Source organism: Strix uralensis, chromosome 4, assembly GCF_047716275.1.
Source record: "Strix uralensis isolate ZFMK-TIS-50842 chromosome 4, bStrUra1, whole genome shotgun sequence".
NCBI lineage: Eukaryota > Metazoa > Chordata > Aves > Strigiformes > Strigidae > Strix > Strix uralensis.
The window spans coordinates 29,211,788-29,238,829 of record NC_133975.1 but is presented as its reverse complement, the minus strand read 5'-3'; the positions used below and the strand labels follow the sequence as shown (position 1 = coordinate 29,238,829).

The following is a 27,042-nucleotide window of genomic DNA, read 5'->3' as shown; positions in this document are numbered from 1 at the left end:
CAACTTCAAGCTAGGAAAGGAAACTAACTTAAATTAGAATTATTTTTTTTAACGGAAGCTGATCCTACATTTTGTATTTCTCTTTAGATTATATTGTGTTTACAGATGTCCAGATAATAGACAATCTGTTAACAGAGATGGATGAAAACACAACTGTTTTGTATTTAGTTCTTAATGTTGGATCTTCTGAGAGATTTCTTTGCTCAGAAACCATCTTTCACTTTAATGAAAAACGTAGTTAATTTTTAAGAATTTGACTGTACTATGATAGATTGTATACAATACACTGTTTAGTGTTTATATTCCATTTTGGCCTGCTCTAAGTACATTATTGTCATACTATTTACATATGTTTTCTGCTAATAATTTCTGAAATACATTTCACTGATCCTCTGATATACTCTTACCATTTGACTCTGTGAATGCAATTGTCAGGAAGACTGCCTGGGTGTAACAAGACTACAAAGAAACCGAGAAATTGCATATGTCTGCTATTATTGTATCACCCCTTGTTATGGTGAGAAACATAGTCTTGCTTGGTGCTTATAATCCACTGTAGAAAAATATACTGCCCACCTTCACAGAACTCAGAAACGTGCCGGAGAGAAGACTGGGGTTTTTTTAAGCACTCTTGTTGATCTGGGCCAAAGCTATGCCTCGTCATCTGGACTGACTCACCATTTGCTTTCCTCGCTTCCAGTGCCATTTTAAAATGTCATAATTTTCTCCCTGGAACTAGATTAAAACCATCGAGTGCCATCCAAAGTGACTCTCAAAGTGCAGGCCAATTTCAGCAAGTCCGTAACTAAACTCCAGCTGGGTATCTTCCTACTGTCTGCCAGAAGTCCCCCTTCTCATCTGCCATGCAGGTGTTTGGTTTGCTCACCTCCATGATAATGAATCAGACACCTGGTGAGCCCTCAGCTTGCTGCCCCACCATGCATATCTCATGTGTCAGAAGATATTGAATCTGAAAAAAAATCATTTGATGATTGCCTACTGCTGCATATTCAATGGAAAACTCAACCCTGAGAAAATGAGCTGGATTGCTGACATTAGAAAATGTGTGTTTACTTATCTTCTTGTAACATATTTCCACTCAGCCTTGCATGAAAATTCATTTGTGGCACTGATGTGGAAAGCAATATAGAAGTTGCCTATCTACTAGAAGTCATACTGTGGAAAATATACTGCCTCTCCAGAAATTTGTTTCGGGTCTGTAATAATGCCCAGGCTGATGGTCAAAGCATTTTATCTCCAGCCTTATCCCAAAGACATTGGTTCAAAATTGTTTCAGCTGGAATACCCAGGAACTTGATGAAAAGTAATTTATGCCAGCACAGCATCTTGTGTGATAAAGCATCTTGAACCTGTTTACTCCTAGCTCTTTTCACAGAGAAGAATTTAGTGTAAATCATTTACTGTTCTTCCCTTAGCTCAATGTTGTTCAACAGCTATTTACAGCATAACTTTGCAAGGTGTTGAGATTCCTTGGGGGGATCACAAGGCTCAGATATTGATGGAATGTACCAATGTTTTCACAAGGGGCCTCTGTGAGAAGGCTTATTTGATATGGACCTATGTGTGGGAAGACACAACCAGAAAGTTGAATGAATGTAGGAAGTCACATATTAAAATAAACAGGATGCAGGTACATTTAAGTGGGATTGCTTAGGTGTAGATAAGATTACTTAGATGTAAGAACAGGCAAGATAACAGAATCAATGAAAGGGCTGTGCTGTAAGAGACAAAAATTACAGGGAAATTAGGAGATTTGGGAATAATACTATGAATTGTAATTACTTTCCATCCAACAGCTGAAAGATGCTTTGTTTTGGAAGGAATATATATGCAGAAGTTGGCTTTTGAAAATACACTATGTCTGCTTGTCCTTTTTCTTTCATCTGGATCTGATTCACTGATTTCAAATTAGTTACTGCCAATTTATAACAGCGTTGGTGAGCAGGGGTTCTGATGCAACATCAATGTACAGTGAAAAGTAAGACTCCAAATTGCACTATTCATATTACAAAGCATGGCATTTCTCATCAGTTGTTTTCTCAGTCACATGTGTGAAAATACACCTAGAATGCAGCAAGGTAGCCAAGCCTGCATTTCCAGACTGCATAAGGCAGATCCTTACATGGGCTGGTACTTGGAATTATGATGTGCTGTTTCATTAACCTGAAGATAAGTAAAATGGCTAGTGAGTTTAAGGGTATCATATAAGGAAAAACTTGAGGAAAAAAAGGATTATGGGATGTAAAACAAAGGACACAAAATGGCTTCTTACCCTTATGAGAAAGGAGAAGGTATTGGGAAATGTGATATAAAGTGAACATAGGAGAAATAATGTCCTGGAGACAAGGGGAACTCCCTGACTGAGATATGGAGGGACCACTCAACAATGATCTGATTTTAGTTCCTGGAGGCTTTCAGACTAGCTTGGAATAAGCGTGAAAAATACACAATGCAGGGCAAAATTCTCCTCACTCAGTGGATGGACTAGGTAAGATAACTTCTCTCATTTCATGCTGATTTCTACACTTTCCTCTTAAACTTAGCAGTTTTTGTCATGGATCTAAACATCTTGTCCTTGCTTAGGTCTTGTTATTTATTCAGTATCTTTATGAAGCTGTAATGCCAGTTTACCCAGTTATCCAGGGACTTCTTCCCAAGTGCATGAAAATTTTGAGTTGGCACACACCAGCCATATTACCTTCTGTTTTATTTGACTGGTCTTTATGATAGAGACATGGCCAAGATAATGAGTCTGAGGAGCAATTTTATCCACCAAACCACACCTAGTAATCATACAGTTTTTAGGTGGCTCTAAATCACTTCATGAAACTGGTCTGGTAATGCTTAAATCATGAGGCTAAGGATTCTTGAGGGAAAAAGTGCTCCTTGATTTGAATTTAAGGATTAATAGATTATAAAGCAAGAAAAAAAAAAAATCTTTGTCAAAGTGTTCATAGTGGCTAATTTTGTCTTCCTAACCTTGGAGAAGTATCTGCAAAGACTTTGTATGATAGCATTAATGGAGAGAGAGAAGGATCCTTCAACCAAGTTATTTTAGAGGAGGGAGGGAAAATTTCCTCTTTGGCACTTTAAGCAACCTGCATTACCTCCCTGGCAAGAAGACTGACAGCAACTGAAGCTATTTGGTACTACCACGCTCAGCTCTCATTAGAGCACATCAGTAGCAATGTTTTGGAATCAAAGTACTTGACTTGCTCATCTACCCAGGAACTAAAGCTGAGTATCCACCTTCTTGTGCCCCCCAGGGATGGCTGACTTTAAAGCATAAGACATAACTTAGCCAAGAGGTCAAAGGGCTGAAACTGCAATGCAGAGTTGCTATGGACAATTTTTTTTTTTAAAGAGCACAGTGCGCATGGCACTGACAGAGAACCCAGTGAAGTAAGTGTCCATTCTAGAAACGAGAAATGGCAGGTCTGGGAAGACTTTTTTCCACTTACAAGCCACATGCTTTGCATGAAGGCTACGGTTTGTTAAGAGTGCACTAAAATTCTTCCATAAATGCCTAAAGAAAAAAATCTTTTCCACAGGTGTTTCCCGCTCATGATAACTGCCCTGGTAAATATGTGAGACAGAAACCAGAATTTGTGTCAGTCTCTATTGCTTCTTCCTCCCCAAATAGCACCCTTGCAATTTCTTGCAAAATACAGTACAACCATGGACACACATATGAAAATCTGCCCGCCTCTTTAATGATCAGCAGAGCCCTCTGCTGTTGCATGTTGTCATGTTCTAAAAACTGGGCAAATAATGATTTGAAATTTAATGAGATTAGTCTGTTTACAGAATAGTCATGCATGTTGCTTACCTGTTGTTAATCACAAGAAATAGGCATTTAGTGGCATCAAAAAGTAAATGGAAATAAAAAGCAAGTCTTGTATTCTGACATGCCTGATTCTTATGACAAGTGTGCATCATTATTGTTTTCTCCTGTGAATCCATTCTGCAAACAATATGTTCTTAAATATTAAAGTGAATATGTAAGATAAATAAATAATAAATACACAAAGTTCTCCCAAGCCAGCCCAGAATCATGTGTGTTTTGAAAGCTAAAGCTGACAGAGGATGCATGATGCTGTGACGTATTCAGAAACTTCCCTTTATTCTTACATTCACACTATGTTCATCTGGAAACCTACTGTACTGGGTAAAGTCTACTGTGCTGACTCAAGTTAAATTCACAGTTGCCTCTTGATATATCACAATATGTCATTCAGTAATCCCACTGAGGAAAATGTAATTACCATGCAACATCTTGTGCTGTCTTGGGATTTCTCACTAGGTAAGTAAGAAATAAATTCCTGTCAGTACTGCAAGAATACTTTTGTAGAGATGTAGGAACAGACCAGCTGGGTCATAAGCCACAATGCTGTATTGAAATTACTGGTCACAAGGGATATATTCTTCTTTAGCTGCAGGCTGTATGCCTTTTCTATCCATCTGAGTGTACAGAAACTTGCCCACTGTCCAAATGAACACTGATACAATGTATTTAATTCTCATAATATCCCTGTAAGGTAGGAATCATAACAGAGGGGGAACTGAGGGCCAGAGGAATTGCTGTTGTGTCCACAGTCATGAAGAAAAAAGAAAAAAAAAAATCCATGTAAGGAACAGAAATTGACCCTTTGGTTCCACCCAAAATCTCTCCCTTGAGACTGTTTTTTCTTCTATAATGCAATAATATATAGTCACTGTAGGCACTATTTCCTGCTGAACACAGAGTGAAATGTAAGGCTTCTGCACTGGCTTCCAAAACACTTTCTGAGCCTGTCCCAAGTCAGCTGAATTGCTGCCTTTTCCTTTGGAATCAGGACCTCCCCTCGCATTTTTGTTCTACTGCTACAATGACTGTCACAATCGCTGGGAGGGAGAAGAATTAACACCCACATACTTTCCCAATTTCAGCACAAAATTCAAAGCTCCTATTGTGGACCTATTCCAATTTCTTAATTTAAAGACAAATTCACAAATGTAGTTGGTCACTCATACCTACTGAGAACAGAAGAGATTCTTGCGACTTTTAAAGCTTGTATGTCATTCTGATAATGCAGTTGTGGGTGTGAATGATAAAGATACACAGGTAGCTGTTCATATTCATTTTATTTCCACTGGAGCTGGCTCAATGTAGACTAAGGAGACTGAGATCTCAGATTACTGTCAGAAAGACTGATAGCTTCTTATACCAACATTTAAACGTTAGGTTAGGATGGATGAATATAGCAGCAGGAGAATTGTAAAAAAGCTGCAAGAAAAACCAAGTTGCCTGCAAGCCAAGACTGAAATGACAGAGAATATATTCCTGGGACGATAACAGGCTTCTTGTTTTTTTCTCTCTTGCTCATTTTCATTTGTTTGTATTTTGCTATTGAGACCTTCTCAGAAGCTTTAGCATAGAAATTAAGCATTTTAAAAAGTTTTTCCTTGATGTCTGTGAGGGTTCAGGACAGTTCAGTTTGTCTTTTGTTTATGAATGTTACAAGTACCGTTTTCTGCAAGAAACTGCAATTACTGCAGGAAAGTATAATCAGCTTGAATAAGGTTGGTTTGATTCATTACTGATGCAGCCTCACTGATTTCACTGGAACCTAACCAAAGGACAATGTGAGCTGAGCACTTCTATGCTCCAAGTACTCCAGAAGAGCCCTCTGGAGCTGATACTCAGTGGGAAAACAGCTAATAAACGGGAATAACTTTTTCCCTATTTAGATTCCAAATATATTTTGAAATCATATTTTGATGACTCAAAAGCACATGGATATAGCTAAATATTAGCTAATTAAAGTATTTCAACCAAAATGTATTTGTTCCAAATGGGTTTGGCTTACTATTGCCTGTTTTTCCAGCTTCTTGCTCCAGAGTTCTTGAATATTGCAGTGTGTTATGGTGATCACTCCTGTAACTGGAAGGCACGTGAAATACTGACTTTCCATTTGCTTAGACTAGTAAGTGCAAAATTATGCATCCTAATGAGTTTATTGGATTCATATTTTTTTAAGTACAGACCTCCATATTTTTTAATCACTTTCCACAATACTGTGCTGAACTCTCCATCACTGTAATCATTTGGATGAGAAAAAAACTCACAACTAAGGAATGTGGATCTACCTGCTTCAGTTCAAGTTTCCTTCTAGACCCACAAGCACTACTGAAAATAAAGCAAACCTGAAACTTTAAAAAAATGTTGACTGCATTGTAAGAGGTAATGCTAAAAAAACTAATCCAAACCACAGTATTCCTGTTTTAAATATGGTGAAAAGAATTAGCCATCTGTCATGACAGCAGCTTAACCTGATGGGCCCTGCAGAGTAGCAGTGAGATCGGCAGGGTCCCCGCTGAGCCAGCAGTCCTCTCCTGCAGAGTCAGGTGCTGACATTCCCTGGAACAACAGGTTGTCATCAGCAGCTCCTCTTGCACTTGTTCTCTATGATCTGGAGCACCAGCATTGCCTGGATTTCCGAATACAAGCTGTGCAAAAGTCATTGAAACCATCAGGTCCTGCAATAAACCCATGTAATAAGCTTGCCTGAATAATACATGTCTGAATCATCTGCAGATTAATATTTAATCTTTTTTTAAAAAATGTATTTGTTTCCAGTAAGATAGTAGCTTAATAGCTATCCTGCTGTGGGAGGAGGGTAGATATAAGCAGGGGTACTGCCTCAAAAGAAAAAGTGACTTGTAAATCAATTAAAAAAAAAGTCAATTTTCTCTTTCCTTTTGAGAAAGAAAAACAACTTTTAAATTGGGTAGCTTAATGAGCAGTGTTCCTGGATGGTCCTTTGTTCTGTGTTACCCTCTGAGAGAAGGAAGCAGTTCAGGAGTTGACCTATCATTTTAATTGCTTCTGGTTTCTGCAGATTTGAAAAGCAAACACCTGACACTGAGGACACTGCTGGCTGCTCTGCTGCTCTTTGCCAGTGGTCCACTCGCTCTTATTGATGAGCTGAAGAATTAATGCTAATACCCCTTACAAAGTAAGTTACAGTCTGTATTTAATGTCTATTCTTTGACTAACTGGAGTGCTTACAGGTACTTTGAAGGCACTAACATAAAATAAATTAAAATTCATGGTGTTTCATAGTGGGCAGTGTAACAATACTGTACCCATGTCACACTGCAAAATGTCCAGAGACCAACAGTGACAGTGCAGTATCATGTTATTCATGAGAATAGTCTTAACTCACGCTGTTTGTGTCTCTTCTTGCATATTCCTCTTCTAGGAGCTAGAGCAGCATTACTTACAAAACATCCCTGTTCCAGTGAGAGACTGAGGAGATCAAACCCACAGAAGGATAGTCATTGGTCATGGGCCGCACTTCCCTATTTTGTCTCTCGCAGTGGTATTTCCCTGCTGCTATCTAAAGGGCAGAACAGTGTAAACTGCATTTAGGGTTACAAGGTTCTAGGAAGGGAACAGTGGAAGATTTGTGTTATGTTTTCAGTATTGGTGTGATGAAATGTCCATTGGCATAAGGCACTCCAGAATGAGGCAGAATTTCTAGCTTCATATTTGCAACTGCCTCACTAAATTTATCTGCTGCAAAAATTTCCTCACAGAGCAACTTTCTCTGATAGACCATGCCATATTGGTGAGAAGAGCCAGGATGATTGCTGTGAGTTGAATGGTTACTACTTTGTTATGCTTGCCTTTACGTTTTCCTGAAATATTCTAGTCCTTCTCATCATCCACTTTGTGCTTACTCTGAGTTTCTACTCAGAATAATTAAAAGGAAAGAATGTGTTACCTGGAATATAAATATTTGTTAATATCTCAGAAATTCATACCGCCAGTGTGCTTCTGGAAAACAAACTCATTTATCTTGACAGTGGGAACTGAAAAGATCTATATTCAGGATTCATTTCCAATTGACACCACAATGACACTGTATTTGCTCCCTATTAGTTTAGGAATCCACGGAGCATTTACCAAGCTGTGAAGTCTGTCATTGTAGATTTGATTCTCAGCATGTTATTGATGTTTTGCAGCTTATTTTTTTTTCCCTAGTTGGTCCTGGCACAGTAGATAAAATAAACCCAGAATTTAGAGGTGGCTGTTAATCCTATGTTTTGTTTCCTTCATAGGACACCAGTGACAAAGCTGCACTGCCTGTGAAATACAATATATATTTATGAAGCCTCTGAATCTCATCCATTTCTCTCCTTGGCCAGCGTATTGTTTTGACCAGTGAATGGTTTACAAACCCATTGGTTAAAGAAAGGATGAATCATCATGGAAGAACACAGGGTGGGATGGTATCATTCCAGGCTTGGTTATTCTCTCATGCTGAAAAATAATGACACAGAAAATTATAAGGAAACAAGGGTTTAAAACTGATGTAAACCAGAGAGCTGGACTGCTCCTGCAAACTGCAGAGTAAACTGTTGAGCTGGTAAAGCTAATATGCACCTAATTTTACTGGTGTGAGAAATTTTATCCATAAGCATACTCAGTGAAACCAATGGGACTATCAGCATCTAGTCTCTTGGGTGGGACCAGAGCCCTCAGTGCTTTGTGGGAATTAGTACTCCCTAGAAGCTCCCAAGATACACAAGCATAATCGTTATCTACCTGCAGCTGACTGATACTCATGTTACTTCAGCTACACTTAAAAGTCTCTTCAAGTTAAAAATATGCTGGGAAATTAATTGCACTCCTCTTTTAATACGATTAAGATCCTGAATAACATTTAGACACTGTGTATCTGTTTCAACAGTTTTAACTTTGCTATCTCTTTAGTTCTTTCTATAGGCAATTAAAAAAGACATGACTGAAATTCTTCCATCTCAGCCAAATGGATTGATGAATTTTAATGGAGAACCTTTAATTAAGTTTGGCAGTCTGAAATCATTAATCTTTGTTTAGAAACTATGCACTCTATCATGAGTATTTAAAACGTTACAACTCTATCTTGCTATAGGGTGAATGTTTGCGTCATAATCCAGCTTCCTAGAAGTTGCCTTTCTGTCTTTTAAATTACCTTTCCTGGGTTCATGACATAACACAAATCATTAGGGATTTGCCCCAGCAGAGGATGGAGCAAACCTCAGTGTGACACTGCTTTGGCCAAACCCAACCTTTTAATATTGAAAGGTCACTGTAAAAATTGATAAGCAAGAAATCTAACCTACCTTTTCCAGCCTGTGTAAATCTTAATACAGAGGTGTTGCTTAAAGAAAGAATCAAACATCATTATCTGATATTATTCTGCTAGATTATTCAGTGACTGCTACTACTGATTTCCTTGTGAACATATTTGCAGTAGTTTAGCCTTTGGAGTGGAAATCATTTCATTTTAATATGCTTTTTGGAGCACTTCCAGAGTTACAGGCAGTATTGTATGTGAGAGAAGAAGAATTCTACAAGCACGGAAGCGCGTGCCTTGAGATGCTGAATTCTTTTTCTAGAAGAAAAAAAGGAGTCTCAAAGAGCATTAAAGTATAAAAATCTTTCTGGTAGCCATATCAGACTCATCACCTGCTAGAAGCCCTTACAGGTTTTTTTTTTAGGCTTTACTGATGTTTTAAAATACAGCACAGTTGGATAGATGGGAGATGAGACACCCCAGCAAATTCTTCCAGGCAGCTTCTGTTTGGAATACAGTGATCAATGAAACATCATCTGGGGATACTTCTGAATGATGGCAATCTCTGGGTTTGATTTCACAGTTTCAGCTGTTGTCCCAGAATACTTCGCATCCTGTGAACAGGAACAAGTCTTTCTGGTGCTAGCTCTGGAGCTTGCTACTGTTCCTCCCCTGAGGCTGGGATCTTTTCCCACCTCAGGGTAAACTCATGGTATGATTGTTCCCTCTTGGTTGTGCATCTTCAGCTCCTGGTCTGTACTGAACTGCAGTTAGTAGAGAATTTATTGATAAAGCCCAGGGGAGTTATAGAATACTTTTCAGGCAATAGAGTACAAAATAAAGCCAATTTTTTAAAAATCACTAAGTTTTGCAGACACTTGAAATGTATCCCTTAAATCACCTTATGAAGGAAAATGTTTAGTTTAGAAGATTCTGATAGTCTCTCCTTTTCAGAAGCAGAAGTAAAAAGGCAATGCAATTAGGGAAAATGAAAATGCAAGTTTTTAATTAAGCCCCTGGTCTGCTCTACACACACACAAGAAAAGAAACATCTTTCAGGTGCCTAGAAGAACTTAAATTTAATTTTATGGATTTATTTTTCTCTTTTTAGAAAACAGTTAATTTTGGGGAATGGATCTTTTGTGTGAATCACTGACTGTTCCATTATTAGAGAATCAATTGGGACCCTGAATGTTTCGAAAGGTTTGTGCCACTGAACTGTGGGGTTGGTGCATGCTAACAGACTCCAAGCTGGAAGTTTCCAGAGGTCACAGTACAGCCATGTTGTTTGATGTGAGTGCACAAAACAGGCAGTGCTGGGGAAAACCTTGGATTTTCTCAGCCACATAACTGAAAGGCGTATCTCACTGCAGGTAAACTACGCTTATTTAGAAAAATCCTAGACACCCCAAACTGGGTGCTAAAGCCTCCAGTAAACAGGGGGAGGGTGTCACCCCTCCTGTTTCATATGCACCACTGCTCACTGCTGTGATACAATTAGCTGTACATTTCAGGAACCAGACCTGGCTGAAGAAGTGTTTTAGGGCATGATTAAGAAAACATGTGGTCCTGTCCTTTACAGGTGGTCACTTAATCACTGCAGTGGAAGAGATTTTTGACAGTTCATCACAGTAATACCGTACTTCAGACTTGCAGTTGTTTTGGTTTGGTGGGTTGGTTTTTTTTTTTTGACTCCATGCTCAGGAGAAACAAGAAGGTAAGAAGCAGCTTACCAAAAAAAATGCATTAAAAATTCAACTGACTCTAGTAATTTTCTGTCCTCTGTTATGTGCTATTCTGTTGCATTCCTAGAATATGTTTTAAAGCAACGGGAAGTGTGACTGATTTATTTCTTGTCTTCAGAAGTGTAAACTCTGCACAATTATATTATCTGTCTGGAATACAGATGTGTCAGGATGGCCTGTGGTGTCAGGTGTAAAATCTGGGCTAAAAGATGAAGTACACAGGTCAGAACTGAGCTTATCAGCTCTTGAGAAAAGCTGGAAAGTGAGGGTAAGCCACCTGCAGTGACTAGAAAGTAAATGATTGAAGGAGTCAGGACAGTTGCCCTTGTAGGAAACTGAGTTTAACACCAGATAAAAGAATCACATCTTTTCTATGGATGGTGTTCATTGCTAGCTTGTTTAAACCTTGGAATTATGGAAATATTATGCCTGACAGGCTAAAAAGAAAATTTGGAATACAGCTTGTATCAACTCTGAAGCTGGTCTCGCGTTAGTTTAACTTTTGAAAAATTAAGATATATCCACTTTCTGGATCATATGAAACAATATTTAGGTTATTTCTTTATCCTTTTTGCCTACTTTTAAATTTTGTTGAAGAACTGCTTATTCATGTAGTCAACAAAACATCCAGTAACAGTGACCCAGTCGTTTAACCTCAAGCTGTCTATTTCTACATTCATTCTGTGTTTCACTCTTTAATATAATTACTCCTGTTTGGAACAGACAGTGATGAAATGATCTGACCTTTATGTATTATTACTTGATTAGTTTTTCCATATTTGCTGGAAAAATAAAATCAGTTGCTGAACATTCTTAATAATATTCATTTCAAGTGCTTTTGCATGTCCTTCATGCTCTTCAAGAGTTGCTATATAACAAAGAAGTACTTCTTTCTTCTTCTGCACTATGGCTAAGCAAATTTTCATTAATAATTAGTGAGTTCTATGTCTTTTTAAAAATCAGTTTAATCTGTATGAACATCTTCAGGCAAATATATTTAGATTAAGGACCATTTATTATCAGTGTGCCTACCCTGATCACTTCTGTTGCCTTGTTAACTGAGCTGAATGAATTTGGCTTTTTAGTTCTCCAGGAACTAGACTTAAGATTACAAAAAATGAGACTTGGCCTCTCTGATGCAAAGAGGTGTGAGATGGGGTTCGTAATGCCGATTTGGTTCCCTAGTCTAAAGTTTGTTTCGTACACTGAGATTCACAATAGCCACCATGCTAAATTCTTAGATACTTAATCCAGACAGGGAGAAAGAACAAGATGACGTGTAAAACTCTCGCTATGTCTACAAACACAGCTTAAGCCTCCCTCAGCCTGCAAAAAGTGCCTTAAGATAACCTGCACCTATACATCAAAGTCTCTCTACTGTTCCTAAAATTGGGGTCCATCGCATGAGCACTGGCCTGCGCAGATTAATGGGAAAACTTGACAGTGCCTTGGTTCTAAGCCTTAACCAGCCCAAGTATTCAAACCCACAGATTCAGCTTCTCTTGACTGAACACCTATCAGTGTAGGATGCCACAGCCACCTGACTGGCATCAACCCTAAAGTAAGGGGAAGCCCTTCTTTTCTTCTAGACCCTGGAGGCATCTATACCCTTGCCTTGCATTTACAGACAAATTTGAAAACTTTTTTGTATGTGTAAATATATATATATATATGTGTGTGTGTGTGTATATATATATATATATTTATTTCATCAAGTTCATCTTGCATGATCATCCCAGAACTCTTGAAATTAGACCCAACTGACTATCACTGAATGTTTATTACTGTTAAGGGGAGTTCTGCCTCCTCAATGCATTAACCAATTGTTATTTTATAAAATAGAAAAATTCAGCTGTCAAGTCAGACCAGGTTGCTCACAGCTTGATCCAGTCAGGTCTTGCAGACCACCAAGGATAGAGACTGTACAACCTCCCTGGGCATCCTGCTTCTCTCCTGAACTGTCCTCAAAGGGTAAAAAACCCTCTTCCACACATCCAGTCTGAACCTCTTTTGTTTCCCTTCATGTCTGTCATCTCTGTCCTCCTGCCATGTTCCTATGTGATGAGCCTAGTTCCATTTTCTCTCTAACCTTTTCACAGGTACCAGGAAGCTGCCTCTTAAGCCATCTCTTTCCAGGCTGAACAAGCCTGGGTCCCAGAGCGTCTCCTCACAGAGCACGTGCTCCAGCCATGACCAGCTTGGTGGCTCTCCACTGAACTTGCTTCTGCCCAAAATGTTTCTTGTACTGGCTGGGAGGGAACCCAAAACTGGATACAGTACCTAGATGTGGTCTAGTGAGTACTAAGTAGAGATAATCAGTTCCCTCAACCTACTGGCTGTGCTCCTGTTCATGCAGCTCTGGATGCAGATGTCCCTCTTTACTGCTGTTTATACAACTAAACAGAACTCTAATCCTTGGTTTCAACCTGCAGAGTGATATTTGCTCAAAGACTGCTTATTCATCTGGCTTGGTTCTGATGCTCAGACTGTCTGGAACATACTTTGTTGATCTGTCATTTTTTTGAAGGAAATTGAGGAGTCAGACTGGTAATAAACAGCAAACACAGCAAACCTGTGCAGATCCCAAAAGAAATAAAATACATCAACACTTTTACGCGGGAAATGACTTTGTGAAAGTTCAAACAGAAAAAGCATGAAGTATCCCAGAAAGACACACTCTGAAGATCAAGAAGATTCTTTCTAGAGATCAAGTGGGGGGAGAACACAAGTTTGTTCTTCACTTTTCCACACTTGCAGAACTGTTCGCTACCCAGCCTGAACAAAGGAAGATGCTCTGAACTAACTAATAAGTCGAGCCTTCAGAGACAGAACTGTTTAAAAGCCTCTAAAGTAATACAGCTGTAAACTTCTAGTACATCAGAAAATGCATTTCTCTTGGATTCAATTTCTAATGTAAGCTAGTGTTTCAGCAGTAGGCCTGCGAGCAGTCCTAAAGAAAGAAAAAAAAAAAAAGAGAAAAACTATATTGCTTCGAGGGAAAGCTAAGTAAGTGTAGTAGAAAAGGATGTCTGACAACATGGACAGGGGAGCTTTAAGTACTGCAGGAGTCACTTCATTCTGCAAACCAATGATAACCTGCAGTTATGACAGAGTGAGGGATCAAACATGACGTGCAGGTCTATTCTATGCCGCAAACACGTGACATCATCATTCGGCATAAGCCATGGTGTCAAAGACGCACCAGAAGATAACGGCTGTCTCTTATGTCTAATTTCTTATGTATAATCCTTCTAGCCCGCATGATTGAGATGGAATATGAGAGGGCAGTATTGCATGAAACGGATTAAAAAAAAAAAAATCTATGCAGCTGGCTTATTTAATTATCAGTTTTCCCAAAAGGACACAAAAAGTGAGAGGTTTAAGCTAAATTATATTATTTCTGGGGCAAAAAGACATTATCCAACAGGCTGGGATGTTGACAGCATGAAAGACAGGCTACTTAAGGAGAAATCTTGAGAACCAGGTAGTGACTTTTGAGCAGTAGGTAGCAGATGAGATCCTCATTCTCTACAAGATTTGTAGCTTCTTTGGGAAATCAGATAAATGTAAGAGCCTTGAGTAAAAGTGACTTTGGGTATACAGAAGCTGAAGAATTACATGAAAGAACTGATGTACAAGCAGCACCTTCTGTTAACCATGTAAAGGTATCAAAATAAACCAGACAATTCACATCACAGCAGCTTAATAGTTTTAGTCATAGCATGGTTCTTAATGAACTCTTTATATTCATGTAAATGTCTGATATCCTTCTAAAGGAACTCTGTCATCGATGAGAGTTACCTGAACAGTCATTAACTGAGACAAAATGAAGGGTCACCTTGTACTTTTGGAAGGGAATGCTTGCAGTTACTGTAGCAAGGATGTGAAAATCTGATGGAAACAGATTAAAACTTATCTCATGGTATATTAGGGAGAAAGTACGCTTAGAACTGGGCAATGGCCATTAGGACTTTTACATTCTACTTCTGCTTGTTCAATGTATGACAAGCTCTTCAGCTTATTACCTGCAAAAATCAATACATGACAACATATCTGATGCCAAATGGGAGAGGCATGAGAATGAGTGCTTCAATTAATCCTTCTGTAAAAGATGCTATGGCAGCTCACTACAGTATTACTGAACTACCAAGTAGCTATAAAACAATGCAGTTTAAGGAGCTGAACAGATGAGGACCAAGTACTCAGGGGAAATAACAGAAAGGCTGACTTCAAGGCTGTGCAAGTCTCCATTTGTTAACTGAGTAAAGTATTTCACAATAGTTTAGTATCTTTGAAGAAGCCACTACAACTAGACAAGCTCCTTGAGCAGACAGTTATTACTGATGGTGTTCACAGAATTCACAATAGTTCTGTCGTCCGTATTTCAACTTTTTACCCGAGGACTGGATGTACTCAGACACACAGATCAGCCTGTTGACTTGGCAGCCAGCCTACAGCCATGACAAATTCTCAGCTAATGCACCAAAGGGGTACACCTCCTTCATAGCCTAGATAGAGACCTCTCTTCCCCCCCCCCCCCCCCAACCATCTTTACTCTTATTTAAGCACCGAGAGCGGAATAGAAAATTTAACCCTGGCTGTGGATCGCAGGATTTGGAATAGCTCCTTCCGTCATTCCGGAAACAGGTTTCATGTACCCATGACAGACAGGGGATCAGACAATCCCCTCCAATACTGCTAGAGTGAGACTGACTGAACAGAGCTCCAGTAGAGTCCAACCAGACTCTCTTGCCAGGAGGAGCTCACACCATGAGGGCATTGTGCTCTCTGTTCACGCTACTGGTTTCCTTCAGTTGCGCTCTCTGTTCATGCTACTGGTTTCCTTCAGCAATAAAACTGCCCTATACACAACAGAAGCTATAAACTAGCATCTTCTGGTAAACATTTCTGGCTCTAAAGCCACAGAATGGTAGCTCTTACTAAACAAAGAAAAAAGTAATCTACAAGACCACAGTTTAAAAGGAAAGGAGAGAAGGTGAATGATTCACAGGTTGCTGAAACATTAAGCATTTCAAGGGTGTGATTCTCAGAAAGAGTACTAGAATAAAGCACTATTTTACTAGGTAGAAAAAATTTTCTTCAGCTGAGATATTGATCCCCTCATTTCTGCAATGATGGATGAAATTGTTCATCATTGTCAAAAAGACTATATAACAGTCTCTAGCAACACAATAGAGATGTTGCAACAAAGAACACTAGACATGGGTTTGTACGGGTAAGCACTTGGTGATATGGGAAAGCCTCTTCCAGACTGATTCAGAATGGAGACTGTTTTTTCCATTGTTTACTTTAAGGAATGGCCTATTGGCTATACCTGGGAATGGTTGCTTCCTTCCACTGAGAGAGATGTGGCATTTTAGGGAACTGCTCCCCTAGCACATGGAGATTAGACAAAGAATCCATCTAGCATGTAACTTGCCTTGATTAAAAAACAGAAGTTCAAATTACAGTTTCCCAGGGGCTGTGCAAGTGTTGGAATGGAGGAGGAAGTTGCATGCTGGATCCATCAAAGCTAAGCAGAAATGCTGTAAGCTGGTGCAATGCAGTTAATGCCCTGTGACATTGTCACTGGAAACCATCACATCCACTCTCCTCCAAATTAAGACTATTTCAGCTGTTGAGACTTTGCAAGGTAAGTTCTGGACCTTTCAGAGCAGGTACTTTGATGATGGTATTTGCTGTGTTTGGCTTTCCCAGGGTGCACCACTTTGTTAGAAGCAGCAATCCCATTACAGGGTGGTAGAAACAGTTTGGAGTTGGAACTGATGTGTTCTTTGACTGTTTTGATAAAGTCTATGTTCTGTTTTCTCTGCCTCATCTGCACAGTCCCTACCATGCTCCTCCCTGAAAGTACAACACAGCAACAGGTACTCCAGGAGCTGAAACTTGCAACCTGTTTTCTTTGTGTGGTATTAGCACTCTACAGAGCCTGATATGCTACACCCAATGTGACAAATCTCCTTTCCTCCCCATTCTGCCAAGCATATTCATAAGCAAACATAACACTTGTACACAAACAGGAACTGAGTATATACAACAAACAAAAACAAATATGAAAATGAGAACAGTATCTGAGGAGACTGTTTTAATGACAACTAACATACCAAGGAGAAAGTCACTGCTCTTGGGTAAATCACTTTGGATGGGCAAATATCACTTTTTTTTTTTTTTTTTTTTGAGTGAAATAAACTGCTGATCAGGATGGAAATGTAAGGTTTCTAGCTTCTTTTAACTAAATGGGTGTTCCCCTATGGAAAAAAAGCATCTTAGATTTTCATATGAGACCAAATATAAGAAAAGAGTGAGAGCAAAATGCCCACGGTGCATACCAACCCAACATGAATTTGTAAAATATTCAAACTTGTAACTGATTTTTTGTTTTCTTCTAGGAAAAGGCTGTCAAACGAGGCAAGCACTACACAGACACATTTCTGCTCTCTAAGCCTGCATGTCTATTAGCGTTCCCTCCAGCAGCAGAACTGAAATCAAATGCAGTGTTTCACACCTGTAGCTACGAGACTTTTCTGATTTTGATAGCTGGATAGGCAAGGTCCTTAACATACTTAATCTGCAATATTGGGCTTTTTTCCCTTCTACGAGAAAAAGAGTGTTTTCTAGAAGCTCCCTTTTCTTTTCTTTTTGCACCTTTCACTCAACGCCACTAGCCTGCAAACTCTTTAAATCATTTAACATGAAAAAATCCATATCTGTCCATCTGCTGCTACAGCTCAAGAAACTCCAACATTTCCGAAGCCAGCCGTTGCCTATGCAAAGGGCAAGCCCCAGCGCAAGCAGAACCCAGGACCTGAAACCTGGGGCAGGTATTTTGATCACGGCAGGGAGCACTTCTAGGGGGCCGAACCAGGCATGTAAACGTTATCTCAGCAACACAAATAACTTTTCCTAGCAACCGCGATGCGCTTGGCAATTTCACAGCCTCCGTTGCCGCTCGGGAGACCGCTCCCGCCCCCCCCCCCCCCGCCGGGCTCCCGTTACAGCCCGTCGCCGCGGGACCCGCGCGGACGAGCTCGCGCCGCCGGGGGCGCCGGCTGCCTCCCCTCCAGCAGGCGGCGCTGTGGGGCGGGGGGCGCCACCGCTGCGGTGGGGAGCGGCGGGGAGCGGCGGCAGCGCCCTCCGGCCCGGCCCGCGGGTCACTCACCATGTTGACTTCCGAGACCACGTCGATGCTGGCGATCTCTATCCGCATGCCCACATCCACGGGCGGACCTGCGGGGGGAGCGGGAGGCGGCGTTAGCCGACGCGGGGCGCCCGCGGGTGCTGGGGCGCGGGTCGGGGGAGCGCGGGCGCCTCACCTCCGAAGTCGGGCCGGAGGCGGATGTCGTAGCCCTGGAGCAGCCCGTCCACCGTCTCCTTCACGTAGGACATGTTGCTGGGCCCGTCGGCGCTGCGGGAAGGAGCACAGGCGGGTTAGGGAGGCGGCCGGGCGGCCCCGCGCCCGCGTCTCTCCGCGGCCCGGCAACGCTCACCTGCGCGCCGCGCACGCCACGGCCAGCACCAGCGGCAACGACAGGGCCCGCGGGCCGTCCCGCCGCGCCGCTGTCGGTCCCCTCATCCCGGCCCCGGCCGCGCCGCCGCCTCACGGGGGAAGAGCCACGGACTGCAACTTGGTGCGGAGCGGAGCAACAATTCCCGACAGCACGGCGCATGCGCGGAGCGGGGCGCCGGGGCGCACCTCTGCCCGCGGGCGGCGCCCCCGCCCCGCCCGACCCCGGAGCGGAGCGGAGCGGAGCGGGCCCAGCCCCGCCCCGCCCCGCCCCGCCGCTGAGGGGCTGAGGGCGGCGGTGCGGCAACAGGTGCCGTTGGCCGGGCGGTTCAGCCGCAGCGGGCGGCTCAGCCGAGCGGCTGGCTGGGCAGGTCGGCACCAGGAGCCCCCGGGCTGTCGTGAGGGACTGCCACGGCCGGGTGCTGCCAGTCCGGCGGGGCGCGAACTTCTCGTCGAGAGAAAATAAAGAATTGTTGAGGGCACTTCTCTGTGAAAATTCACACTGACAGGCTCTGATGCTAATGATAACGTAAACGGGAATTGGCAAATTCGAAAGAAGTGGCACGTTTTGGTGCAAACAGTACTTTGCCCAGCTGTGAAGCTTAGCGATGCATCGACGGGCTGCTCCTTGAGCAGGTTTCTCACCGGAGTTGTCACGCAGAAGTACCCGCTGTGGCATATTTGCTATTTTTCAACCAAAGTAGTTGATCTTGCGTTTGGAAGGGTATTTTTATAAAGACACTATGAATTGATGTCCTAACGTAGCCTGATCTCTTATGAGCAGTATTACACGCTGACTAGTCAGAGCCCTGTCAACAATTTATGACTTCGCTGGTGCCACTCTGTTTCCCTGCACAGTAGCTCAGCAGAGATAACATTTATCCCTTTCAAATTCAACCCACCTCATCTGTGTGCTATACAACCCTGCGTGCGGTGACCTTGGGATATGTATTTGATGGTTTTGAGGCTCCTACAGTGTCGTGCAGCCTTATTTCTGAGAAATGGCACACTTTTGGTGATGCTTTTGTGGCTGAAATATGCCACAATATTTGAAAAATGCAGGAATATTGAAATAGATAGTTTGTGACACAAATTCTAGTGATAATTTTGAACGTTTTAACAATGCATATTTCTATGCAAATTTGTCACCCTTGGAGAAGGAGCACAACACACTTCCTGAGAGATTACCATGGGAGTCTTTCACCCTCACAGCTACTTCCTGTAACAATGACAGTACAAGTTTATGAAAATAATTATTTTATTGCTGGTTTGTAACAGTATAATAAATATTTTCAATTGGCTTTGAGGACTTTTGCACTGAACATAGCTTTCCCTCCTATTTTAGTCCTAAGCTGCTGAAAAATGTGATCTCCCAGCTCAACTTGATGGTACTTTAGCATTGCTGTTTGGAAAGCATTTTTAAAATTTATTAACTCTGATTAGTACATTTTAGTAGGGTTCAATTATAATTGGTGCAGCTTGGGTATAGCAGTTTTTTAAAAAAAATTCCTGCCTATAGAAGTCTGCCAAAAATTATCTTTTTATTCAGAGTTGTATCAAACATAGCCACAATAAAGTTACCTAGTTTCTCTGAAGCACTGAATTAGGGGTTTCCATGGGACTATAGAGTCCCTTTTACTTCTTGATGGTGGGCAGCTTTATATCCTGTAGATCATTTTAGCTTTGTCATAAGCCATGTGAAAGTCAGACATGCCTGTGTGAAAGGGAGACCACTGCCTCTATGGCTTGCCAAAATCCATTTTAAGGCATAAGTGCAGGGGTTTATTCTCTATGAATGCTTCATTCTCTGCACATTTCAGGGCATCTTTAGTTCGGACTAGCAGTAGTCCGGTCCCTGGACTGAATGCCCATTAGTGGTTGAAGTGTTTTAGGTGCACCTGGTTGGAAAAGCCATAAGCTAAGCCTCCCCTGCAGGTCTGCTGCCGTTAGGGATGCCTCAGCTCAACAGCTGTACTGCTGGGGAGGGTGAGGATGTTCCCCTCAGCAAGCAGATTCCTCTGAGAGCTCTCCCAGCTGAGTTGTCCTGGCTTCTGCAGACCAGCATCGAGCTTCCTCCACTGAGCATCCCACAAATAAGACTACTGGGCCATTGACTGTTTCCCAAAAGTGGCACGCTATGGAAATTCAACTCCATTTTGTTCAGCTTGATCACTGGGAAGATCTGGGCTCTAAACTGGGGTCTTGAAAAAACTGCAAATATCCCACTGTGTGGAGACAACACTGAAAAGATTCCTCAGTAGTTGGGGCTTGGGAACAAAGAGGTTTATATGGTACTTTTAATAACCACACAAAGGAGGAGCTGCATGGCATTACACTGCCACAGCAGCAGTGGTGAGAAGGATCTTTTGCCCCATGAGGTGGATGATGGGAACATGTCTGGGACCTGATAAAGATAAATTATTAACAGCAGGACTTCCACTCTTCCACAACTGAAACTTTCACTAGTTTTGTCTGGTTTAAGAACTTCAAGTTCTGCTTTCTTTGCAGATCTGTTTCTAGGAAAATATAGCATACTTTTTCAGGCCACCAGTGTGGAAGAATCTTTCTGTAATTTTGATAAAAATACTCTCTGCAACATAATTCTTGCTTTCGGCAGCTCTTTAACAACTCCTTTTAGAAAGAACAGGTGACGTCCAAAATGTGTGACCATGGCAAAGAAGCTAACTTTCAAAGCCCAGATATTATCACTATTGTTCACAAACGTAGTCTAAAAGTTTTTACAGGTGATGAGACATCTGTTGGTCTCATTTACAAATGTGGTTCAAGCTGCAGCTTCTGCAGTCAATAAACTTGATTCAAAATACAGCAGTGTGTCTTTCCATCCACTCCAGTGGGGCTTGCTCACTCATTCAGGCTGAGTGAAACCTGATGGGTACCCAACATGGCTTCTATGCATCTTGGAATTTGCTGAGCACCCCAGAATGTAGGCACATAAGTAGATGTGCTGCTTTGCGCTTTTGAAAATCAGGCTACTTAGTGCCTAAAAACCTACGACGTTAACCTGGAGACTTTTGCCACTAGTTTGCAATTTTTTAAAGAAAAACAGATTTCTGTAGTGGCCTCAATTTCTGCTCTTATGGTCTTTTCTTATGGTTATTTTCTCATATTTGTTGTTCAAGAATCTATTTTCTTTAAACTATTGCTAATGATAATGCCAAATTCTTTTTCCACTCATTTCTACATTGGGTTTAGTATTCATAGGGTCTATGAGAAAGACATACATCTTATAAATAAGATTTTTAAAACATATTTGATGGGCTGTGTTAGTGAAGGCAGACCTTTTGAGTGGGGAATAGTTTCATCTTGATTAAGCATATATAAGCACTAGTAAACTAAAACAATTCAAAAGGTATTAGTTCTAACATAGTAGCCATGAGGCATGTCGAATGCTTACTAGAAGCAAGACGAATAATATAATTGCAAAACATGATTCATAAAACCATCCTGGGCCAGTTGCATGTTCATTTTTCACTTTCATTATGCATAAACTTCCAGGAGGGAACCTTTTTTCTTACACAAGAAATGTTTCCAGTTTATTAAAGATCTTTTTTGCAATGCTCATTTTCATTTGGAATCAGAAAGTGCACACAGTACAAAGATAATGTCCTGCTCAGACAATGTTGGCTAATTAAAAAGAATCCAAGATCACTGAAAAAAAGGGAAATTTTTCCTGTTTCCCACTGGATAAGATCTGTAGGAAGGAGGACCGCAACTTTTAATGAAACTAGGGGAAACAAAATTTCAGAAGTTGTGACTATGCAATCTCTCTCTAGTGCTACTTCGTGCCTTCTTAAATGTAGAATGAGGGAAGGTGTGTCTTTGTGATTGTGCTCAAAACAGGGAAGGGGAACTGCGTGCCTCACACTGTGCACTTTGTATGTGCAGGTGATGACTGAAGATGCTAATATTTGTAATACTGACTGGTTTGAGTAATTGGAAGTAGGGACTTACAGACGCAGGATACATGTAATCTTAAGTGTCCAGCTGGACTTGCAGTTTTCCAGTCAGTGGGGAGAACTATTGTGGGAACAGGTACACCAGCCACAGGCCAGAAGCAGGACTGGTGTTAAGTGTGAAAGCAGCATCACTGATTAGCAAAATTGCATTACAGTGTTACCATGTGCACAGAAGACAGCAGAAAACCGAGCTCAGGATCTTTGGATTATGCATTGTCAGACATCTGTGCCCTACTGGTTGCTTGGCTGTGTGGCTTTTCATACTGCATACACCCCAGCTAAAAGAAAAATGAGAATTAGGATGGGTGGGTATACATTTTTTCTTACTTGGCACCAAGCAGGTGACATTTTGCAGTAACTATAAGATACATTAAAAATTTTAGATCAAATTTTCAAATTTATAAAAATTACGCTAAATGATTGCACTTGAAAACCATGAAATGAAACCTAGGAATTGTGAAATTACTACCTTTGCAGGTAAAAACCAAACCCTGGCAATATTTATACTTAGAGAAAAGAGGCAGGTAATGAAATACGTCACATATTTCATCTGCCTAGTGATAATGCTATTGTCATCGTATACCTACAGTAATCCCTTGAGTCAAATACAGCTTGTGAGCAGTTTTCTTGAATGACAGCAAATGACAAGCTGGAGATACTTTTAGTGTGCTTTGGGGATTTCAGTGCAGTGGGAAAGCTGCACAAGCAATTGAGAAGAGCTGCGGAGTGACACTGAACTTGTGCTTTATCCTGGGATCTGCAGACAGCGTGATGCTGCCCTGTACTGAGGAGAGCACCTCACCCTCCCAGCCACTTCCCTTCCCTTCTGGTCTCTCAGTAAGCCTCCACATCTCGCCCTTCCCTCAGGAAATAAAGGTACAGCTCAAAACTCATGCCCTCTTTGTGCCCTGTTTTTATCCCTCTTTTTATATGCTATAAAGGTCAATTAAGATCTTCTTAGTGAAGATTCTACTTTCTTTTAAGAGCCTGTAAAACAGTTAGGACAGTGATTTTAAAGAATTAATAGTAAATATCAAAACTATGAATTGAAGTTATTTACCTTTAATAGTCAAAGTGAGAAGAGAATATATAAAAAGAGCTATAGGATTCTTTTTGACCTATAATATCTACAGCCGGAATAATTTATTGAGTCTTTAATCATGTCAGATAAACACCTGTAACACTCATTTGAAATCCCTTTTTATATCTCCCAGTCTGTGTCTACACCGCTCATCCAACATCCTTTCTTAACATGACAGAATTTGCTTCCTCTCAAGGTGTGCGAGTCCAGCACTGCATGCCTAATGACAGAATCCCCCCACGGCAGTACATTTTCTTTGCCCCCCTCCTTGCTACCTGCAGGAAGTAACCATGCTGACCTTCTCAGTCCTTCATCCCAGGTGCGGGAGACTCACAAGCTCCCTCTCCCTCTGATGCTAGCTCAAGAGAAGTAGTAGAGGCTAAATATTAAGGTCTTTGTGCCAGATGCCATAGAGATTATCAAAAAAGACAATCCCGGCTTCAGAGAACAAACCAGCCAGGATAAGTTAGGAAGACATTCAACAAGTTTTGAGACAGACATGAAGAAGGTGAAGGCAACAATTTGTATGCATTTGTACAGTTTAGTGGCCTTGGTGGGTGTATTAGCTACAAGGAACCAGGAGTCTTAAATGTTGCTGAAAAAAGGAAGGCAGTTGTAGACAGCATTGAAGAGACTGGTTTTAAGGAGATATTTAAAGAACAGAGACATTTGAAGTGTGATATTGTTATGATTCATGTTAAAAGGTATTTCAGGTACTTCAGTTCCTAACAGCTAAGGTTTGTCAGTGCTGGTGAGATGTTAGAAACAGGACAGAAAGTGTTAAAATCTGATGTTTTAAGCTGTAGAAATTGAGCACACATATACCTTTCCATTGCGAGCAGCTCCCTTGATTCTAACAGGCTGATGCATACCATGGCAAGATGAATATATATTTGTAGGATTGAGACCTTTGCTTCTATGCTTTTTAGGCCTGGTCCTGTCTTTATTTGTACGGGGGGTTTTTTTGGTATAAGAAATGAAACACTGTTACTGGAATGGCCCAGAAACTATTTTTCTGATGAATGGAGTTCATTTTCTCCAACTTTTCCTTTTCATTGTTTTCTGAAGCAGCTCACTGCAAACCCTATATAAATTGTCAGGTTAAGTAAGTCCTTTTAAAGGTAGCGAGTAGAGAAATATGAGTAGTATTTTCATACTCAGAAGTATTTTACCACACTGAGCCACTAGAATGCAATGTGTCTCTTTGTCCCATTTCAGTGATGTGATGCACTCGCTACATACACTTATGAATCTGTGAGCCACGTAAATAAGAGCCTAGCTTGTTTGCTTTTAGCAATAGAGACCGAAAGGCTGAATTCAGTCAAACAAGCAACTTTTCTCGGTATATTTTCACAGAAGCATGTTGATCAAATCATTCCTTCTTCAAGAATAAGAAAGAAGATAATCAAAATGAACTTTTCTTTGAGAAAAGATAGATTTCTGCATTATTTACTCAGTAAATTTAGAATGAAAAGATAATCCTTTCAAAGCCCTGAGCAACCTGACCTATCTTTGAGGTTAGTGCAGCTCAGAGCAGGAGCTGAATTTGGCTCTGCAGCTGAGCAGGAGGTAGGCTAGGTAACTTCCCCTCCCAATTTGAAGTACTTTGCAATCTTTTTATTCTAAACGGTGGTAACATTGCCTTCTGCCTCTACTTACAGTCTGAAGTTCTTGCATGGAAACTGTAGTTCCAATTTCCTTTGTTAATCTCCAGTAGCCCCTGCTTACTTGCTATGTTACATTATTGCTGGGCAGATTGAAGGTTCTAACTAGTTTTTCCTTAAAACTAGTTTTACATTAAAAGTTTTGGGGTTTTGACTTAAGTCTGATTTGGGATGAAAACTGGTGCTGAATACAGGCCTCTTCCATTGGCTGGCACTTCCAGTTCTAAAATTAGATCTACCTGAAGGTATCCTTAGTTCATTTGAGACCCAGCCTCCAAATCACATACTCCTCAAACAGCCAAGTTCAGTAAGAAAAGAAACAGACATTTTGGTTGAGATTGCATAGTACTTGTTTTTTAAAAGGTTGTGCCTATATATGGTAAGATCCTAAAGAGTAAAAGCTAGAACAGAACCAAGAATTGCCACCGCAAATAGAAATGGTTTATCCTCTTGCCTTTGCACCTGCCTCACAAAAGGTAGGCATTTTGTATTTCCACCCATTATCAAGGTTGACTGCTGCCTCCAAGGACAAAGGTGACAAGAAAGAAAATTTGCATTATATTTCAAGAATATGTTTACAAAATATTTCACCCCTCACATTTAAAAGTGAGTATTAAAAACCCAGAAAAATATAGCAATAAAAGCTGCTAGACTGAAAACTTACAGGCTGATTTCTTTGCTGATGGCAAATTCTTCTGGAATTCTGTTGAGTAGATTTACAGCTATGAAAATGACAGCATCAGATATGTATCGCCATGTATAGTCATACCTACTCTGGGAGAAAACAAAGTGGGCATGATTTTAACAAATGCAATAGTCCTACACAACAGCTGCTTGCACACTCCTTTCTTGTCTCAGGAGCACATTTGATGAGCGAGATAGATGCTTCTTGCTTGATGAAATAAACAGCACATATGAATCTCTTCAGCTGGGTGTCAGTTTGTGACCATCAAGGTGTAAGACAACAAGTAATTTTACTTATCTCTTTAACTGATGCAGGGGTGCAGGTCTAAAATCCATGATTTATATATGTTGTGTGGGCTGGCAGCAGTCACTGGAAGTGGTCCATAAACTGAGAAATAGATTACGCCCTTTCATTTTTGCTGTTTTTAGCTAGCTGAAAAAGAACCCTAAAATAAAGGCTAAAATAAATGCAAAGATAAGAATTGGAATAAAAAAGAAATTGAACACAAAGACAGAGAACGGGTAAAGACATGAGATAGAGGTTCCTCAGCCAGATCACAAAACTGGTATACTACTAGATTTTTAGCCCTTTTTGGTATCTTTTCCCACTGCAGTGGTGGGCACAGGGGCACAGAGGCTCTCACAGAGATACCTGCTCTGAGAAGAGGCCTGCAGGATGGATGGTTGAACAACAGGAATTATTGGTTTATTCACTGTTCGTGCATTTTGGAAAAGACTGAACTGTTTGTGACTGCCTTCAAACCCACCCAAGAGGGCAAACCCATCCCGAGTCCCCTTTTAGGGCAATCTGCAGAACTTGAAGACTCAGGAAGCAGTAAAGGGTGAGATAAGGGGTGGGGGACCATCCCCTTGTTCCCCTGAGCAGCAGAAAGTGTTTGTGTGATGTCAATGATATTAGCTTCAGATATTTTCTAATATCATCTCTGGACAGAAGTGAAAGAGGTTGAAAGAAGACTTAGTTTCATGGGCAGGAGAGGCCAAAAGAAGAAATATCAAGAATATACTTAATTTTATAATTTGGAAGCATTTCCCTCTCATCTCTTTCTACTGCTAGGGACGATTATTGGATCCTTTCCATGAGTTAACTTCTCATATTCTTAATCTCTCTGCTGTGTCTTCCTTGGTCTTGCAAAGTGTCTCCTTAAGTGACTTGTTCCTTGGTTCAGAGTTTCTCTCCCTTCACCTAACACATTAAGGCTTAAATTTTACTTCAGCTT

The 27,042-nt window shown here is 40.9% G+C and overlaps 1 protein-coding gene across 6 annotated transcripts in view; it reads right to left on the bottom strand.

Annotated features, from left to right (window-relative positions):
• GABRB1 (gamma-aminobutyric acid type A receptor subunit beta1) overlaps nt 1-18,533 on the bottom strand; it is a 137,511-nt gene extending 118,978 nt beyond the window's left edge. For all 6 annotated transcript variants that reach the window (XR_012628670.1, XR_012628671.1, XM_074866128.1 and 3 more), the window contains exons 1-3: nt 18,382-18,533; nt 18,208-18,299; nt 18,054-18,121 (exon numbers count right to left, since the gene is read on the bottom strand). Coding sequence is in view for 4 of the 6 variants with exons in the window: in XM_074866128.1 (XP_074722229.1) it covers nt 18,054-18,121; nt 18,208-18,299; nt 18,382-18,467 (246 nt within the window). In the remaining 2 variants the exon portion in view is untranslated. The remainder of the gene's footprint in view (nt 1-18,053; nt 18,122-18,207; nt 18,300-18,381) is intronic.
• Between the last annotated feature and the right edge of the window lie 8,509 nt (nt 18,534-27,042).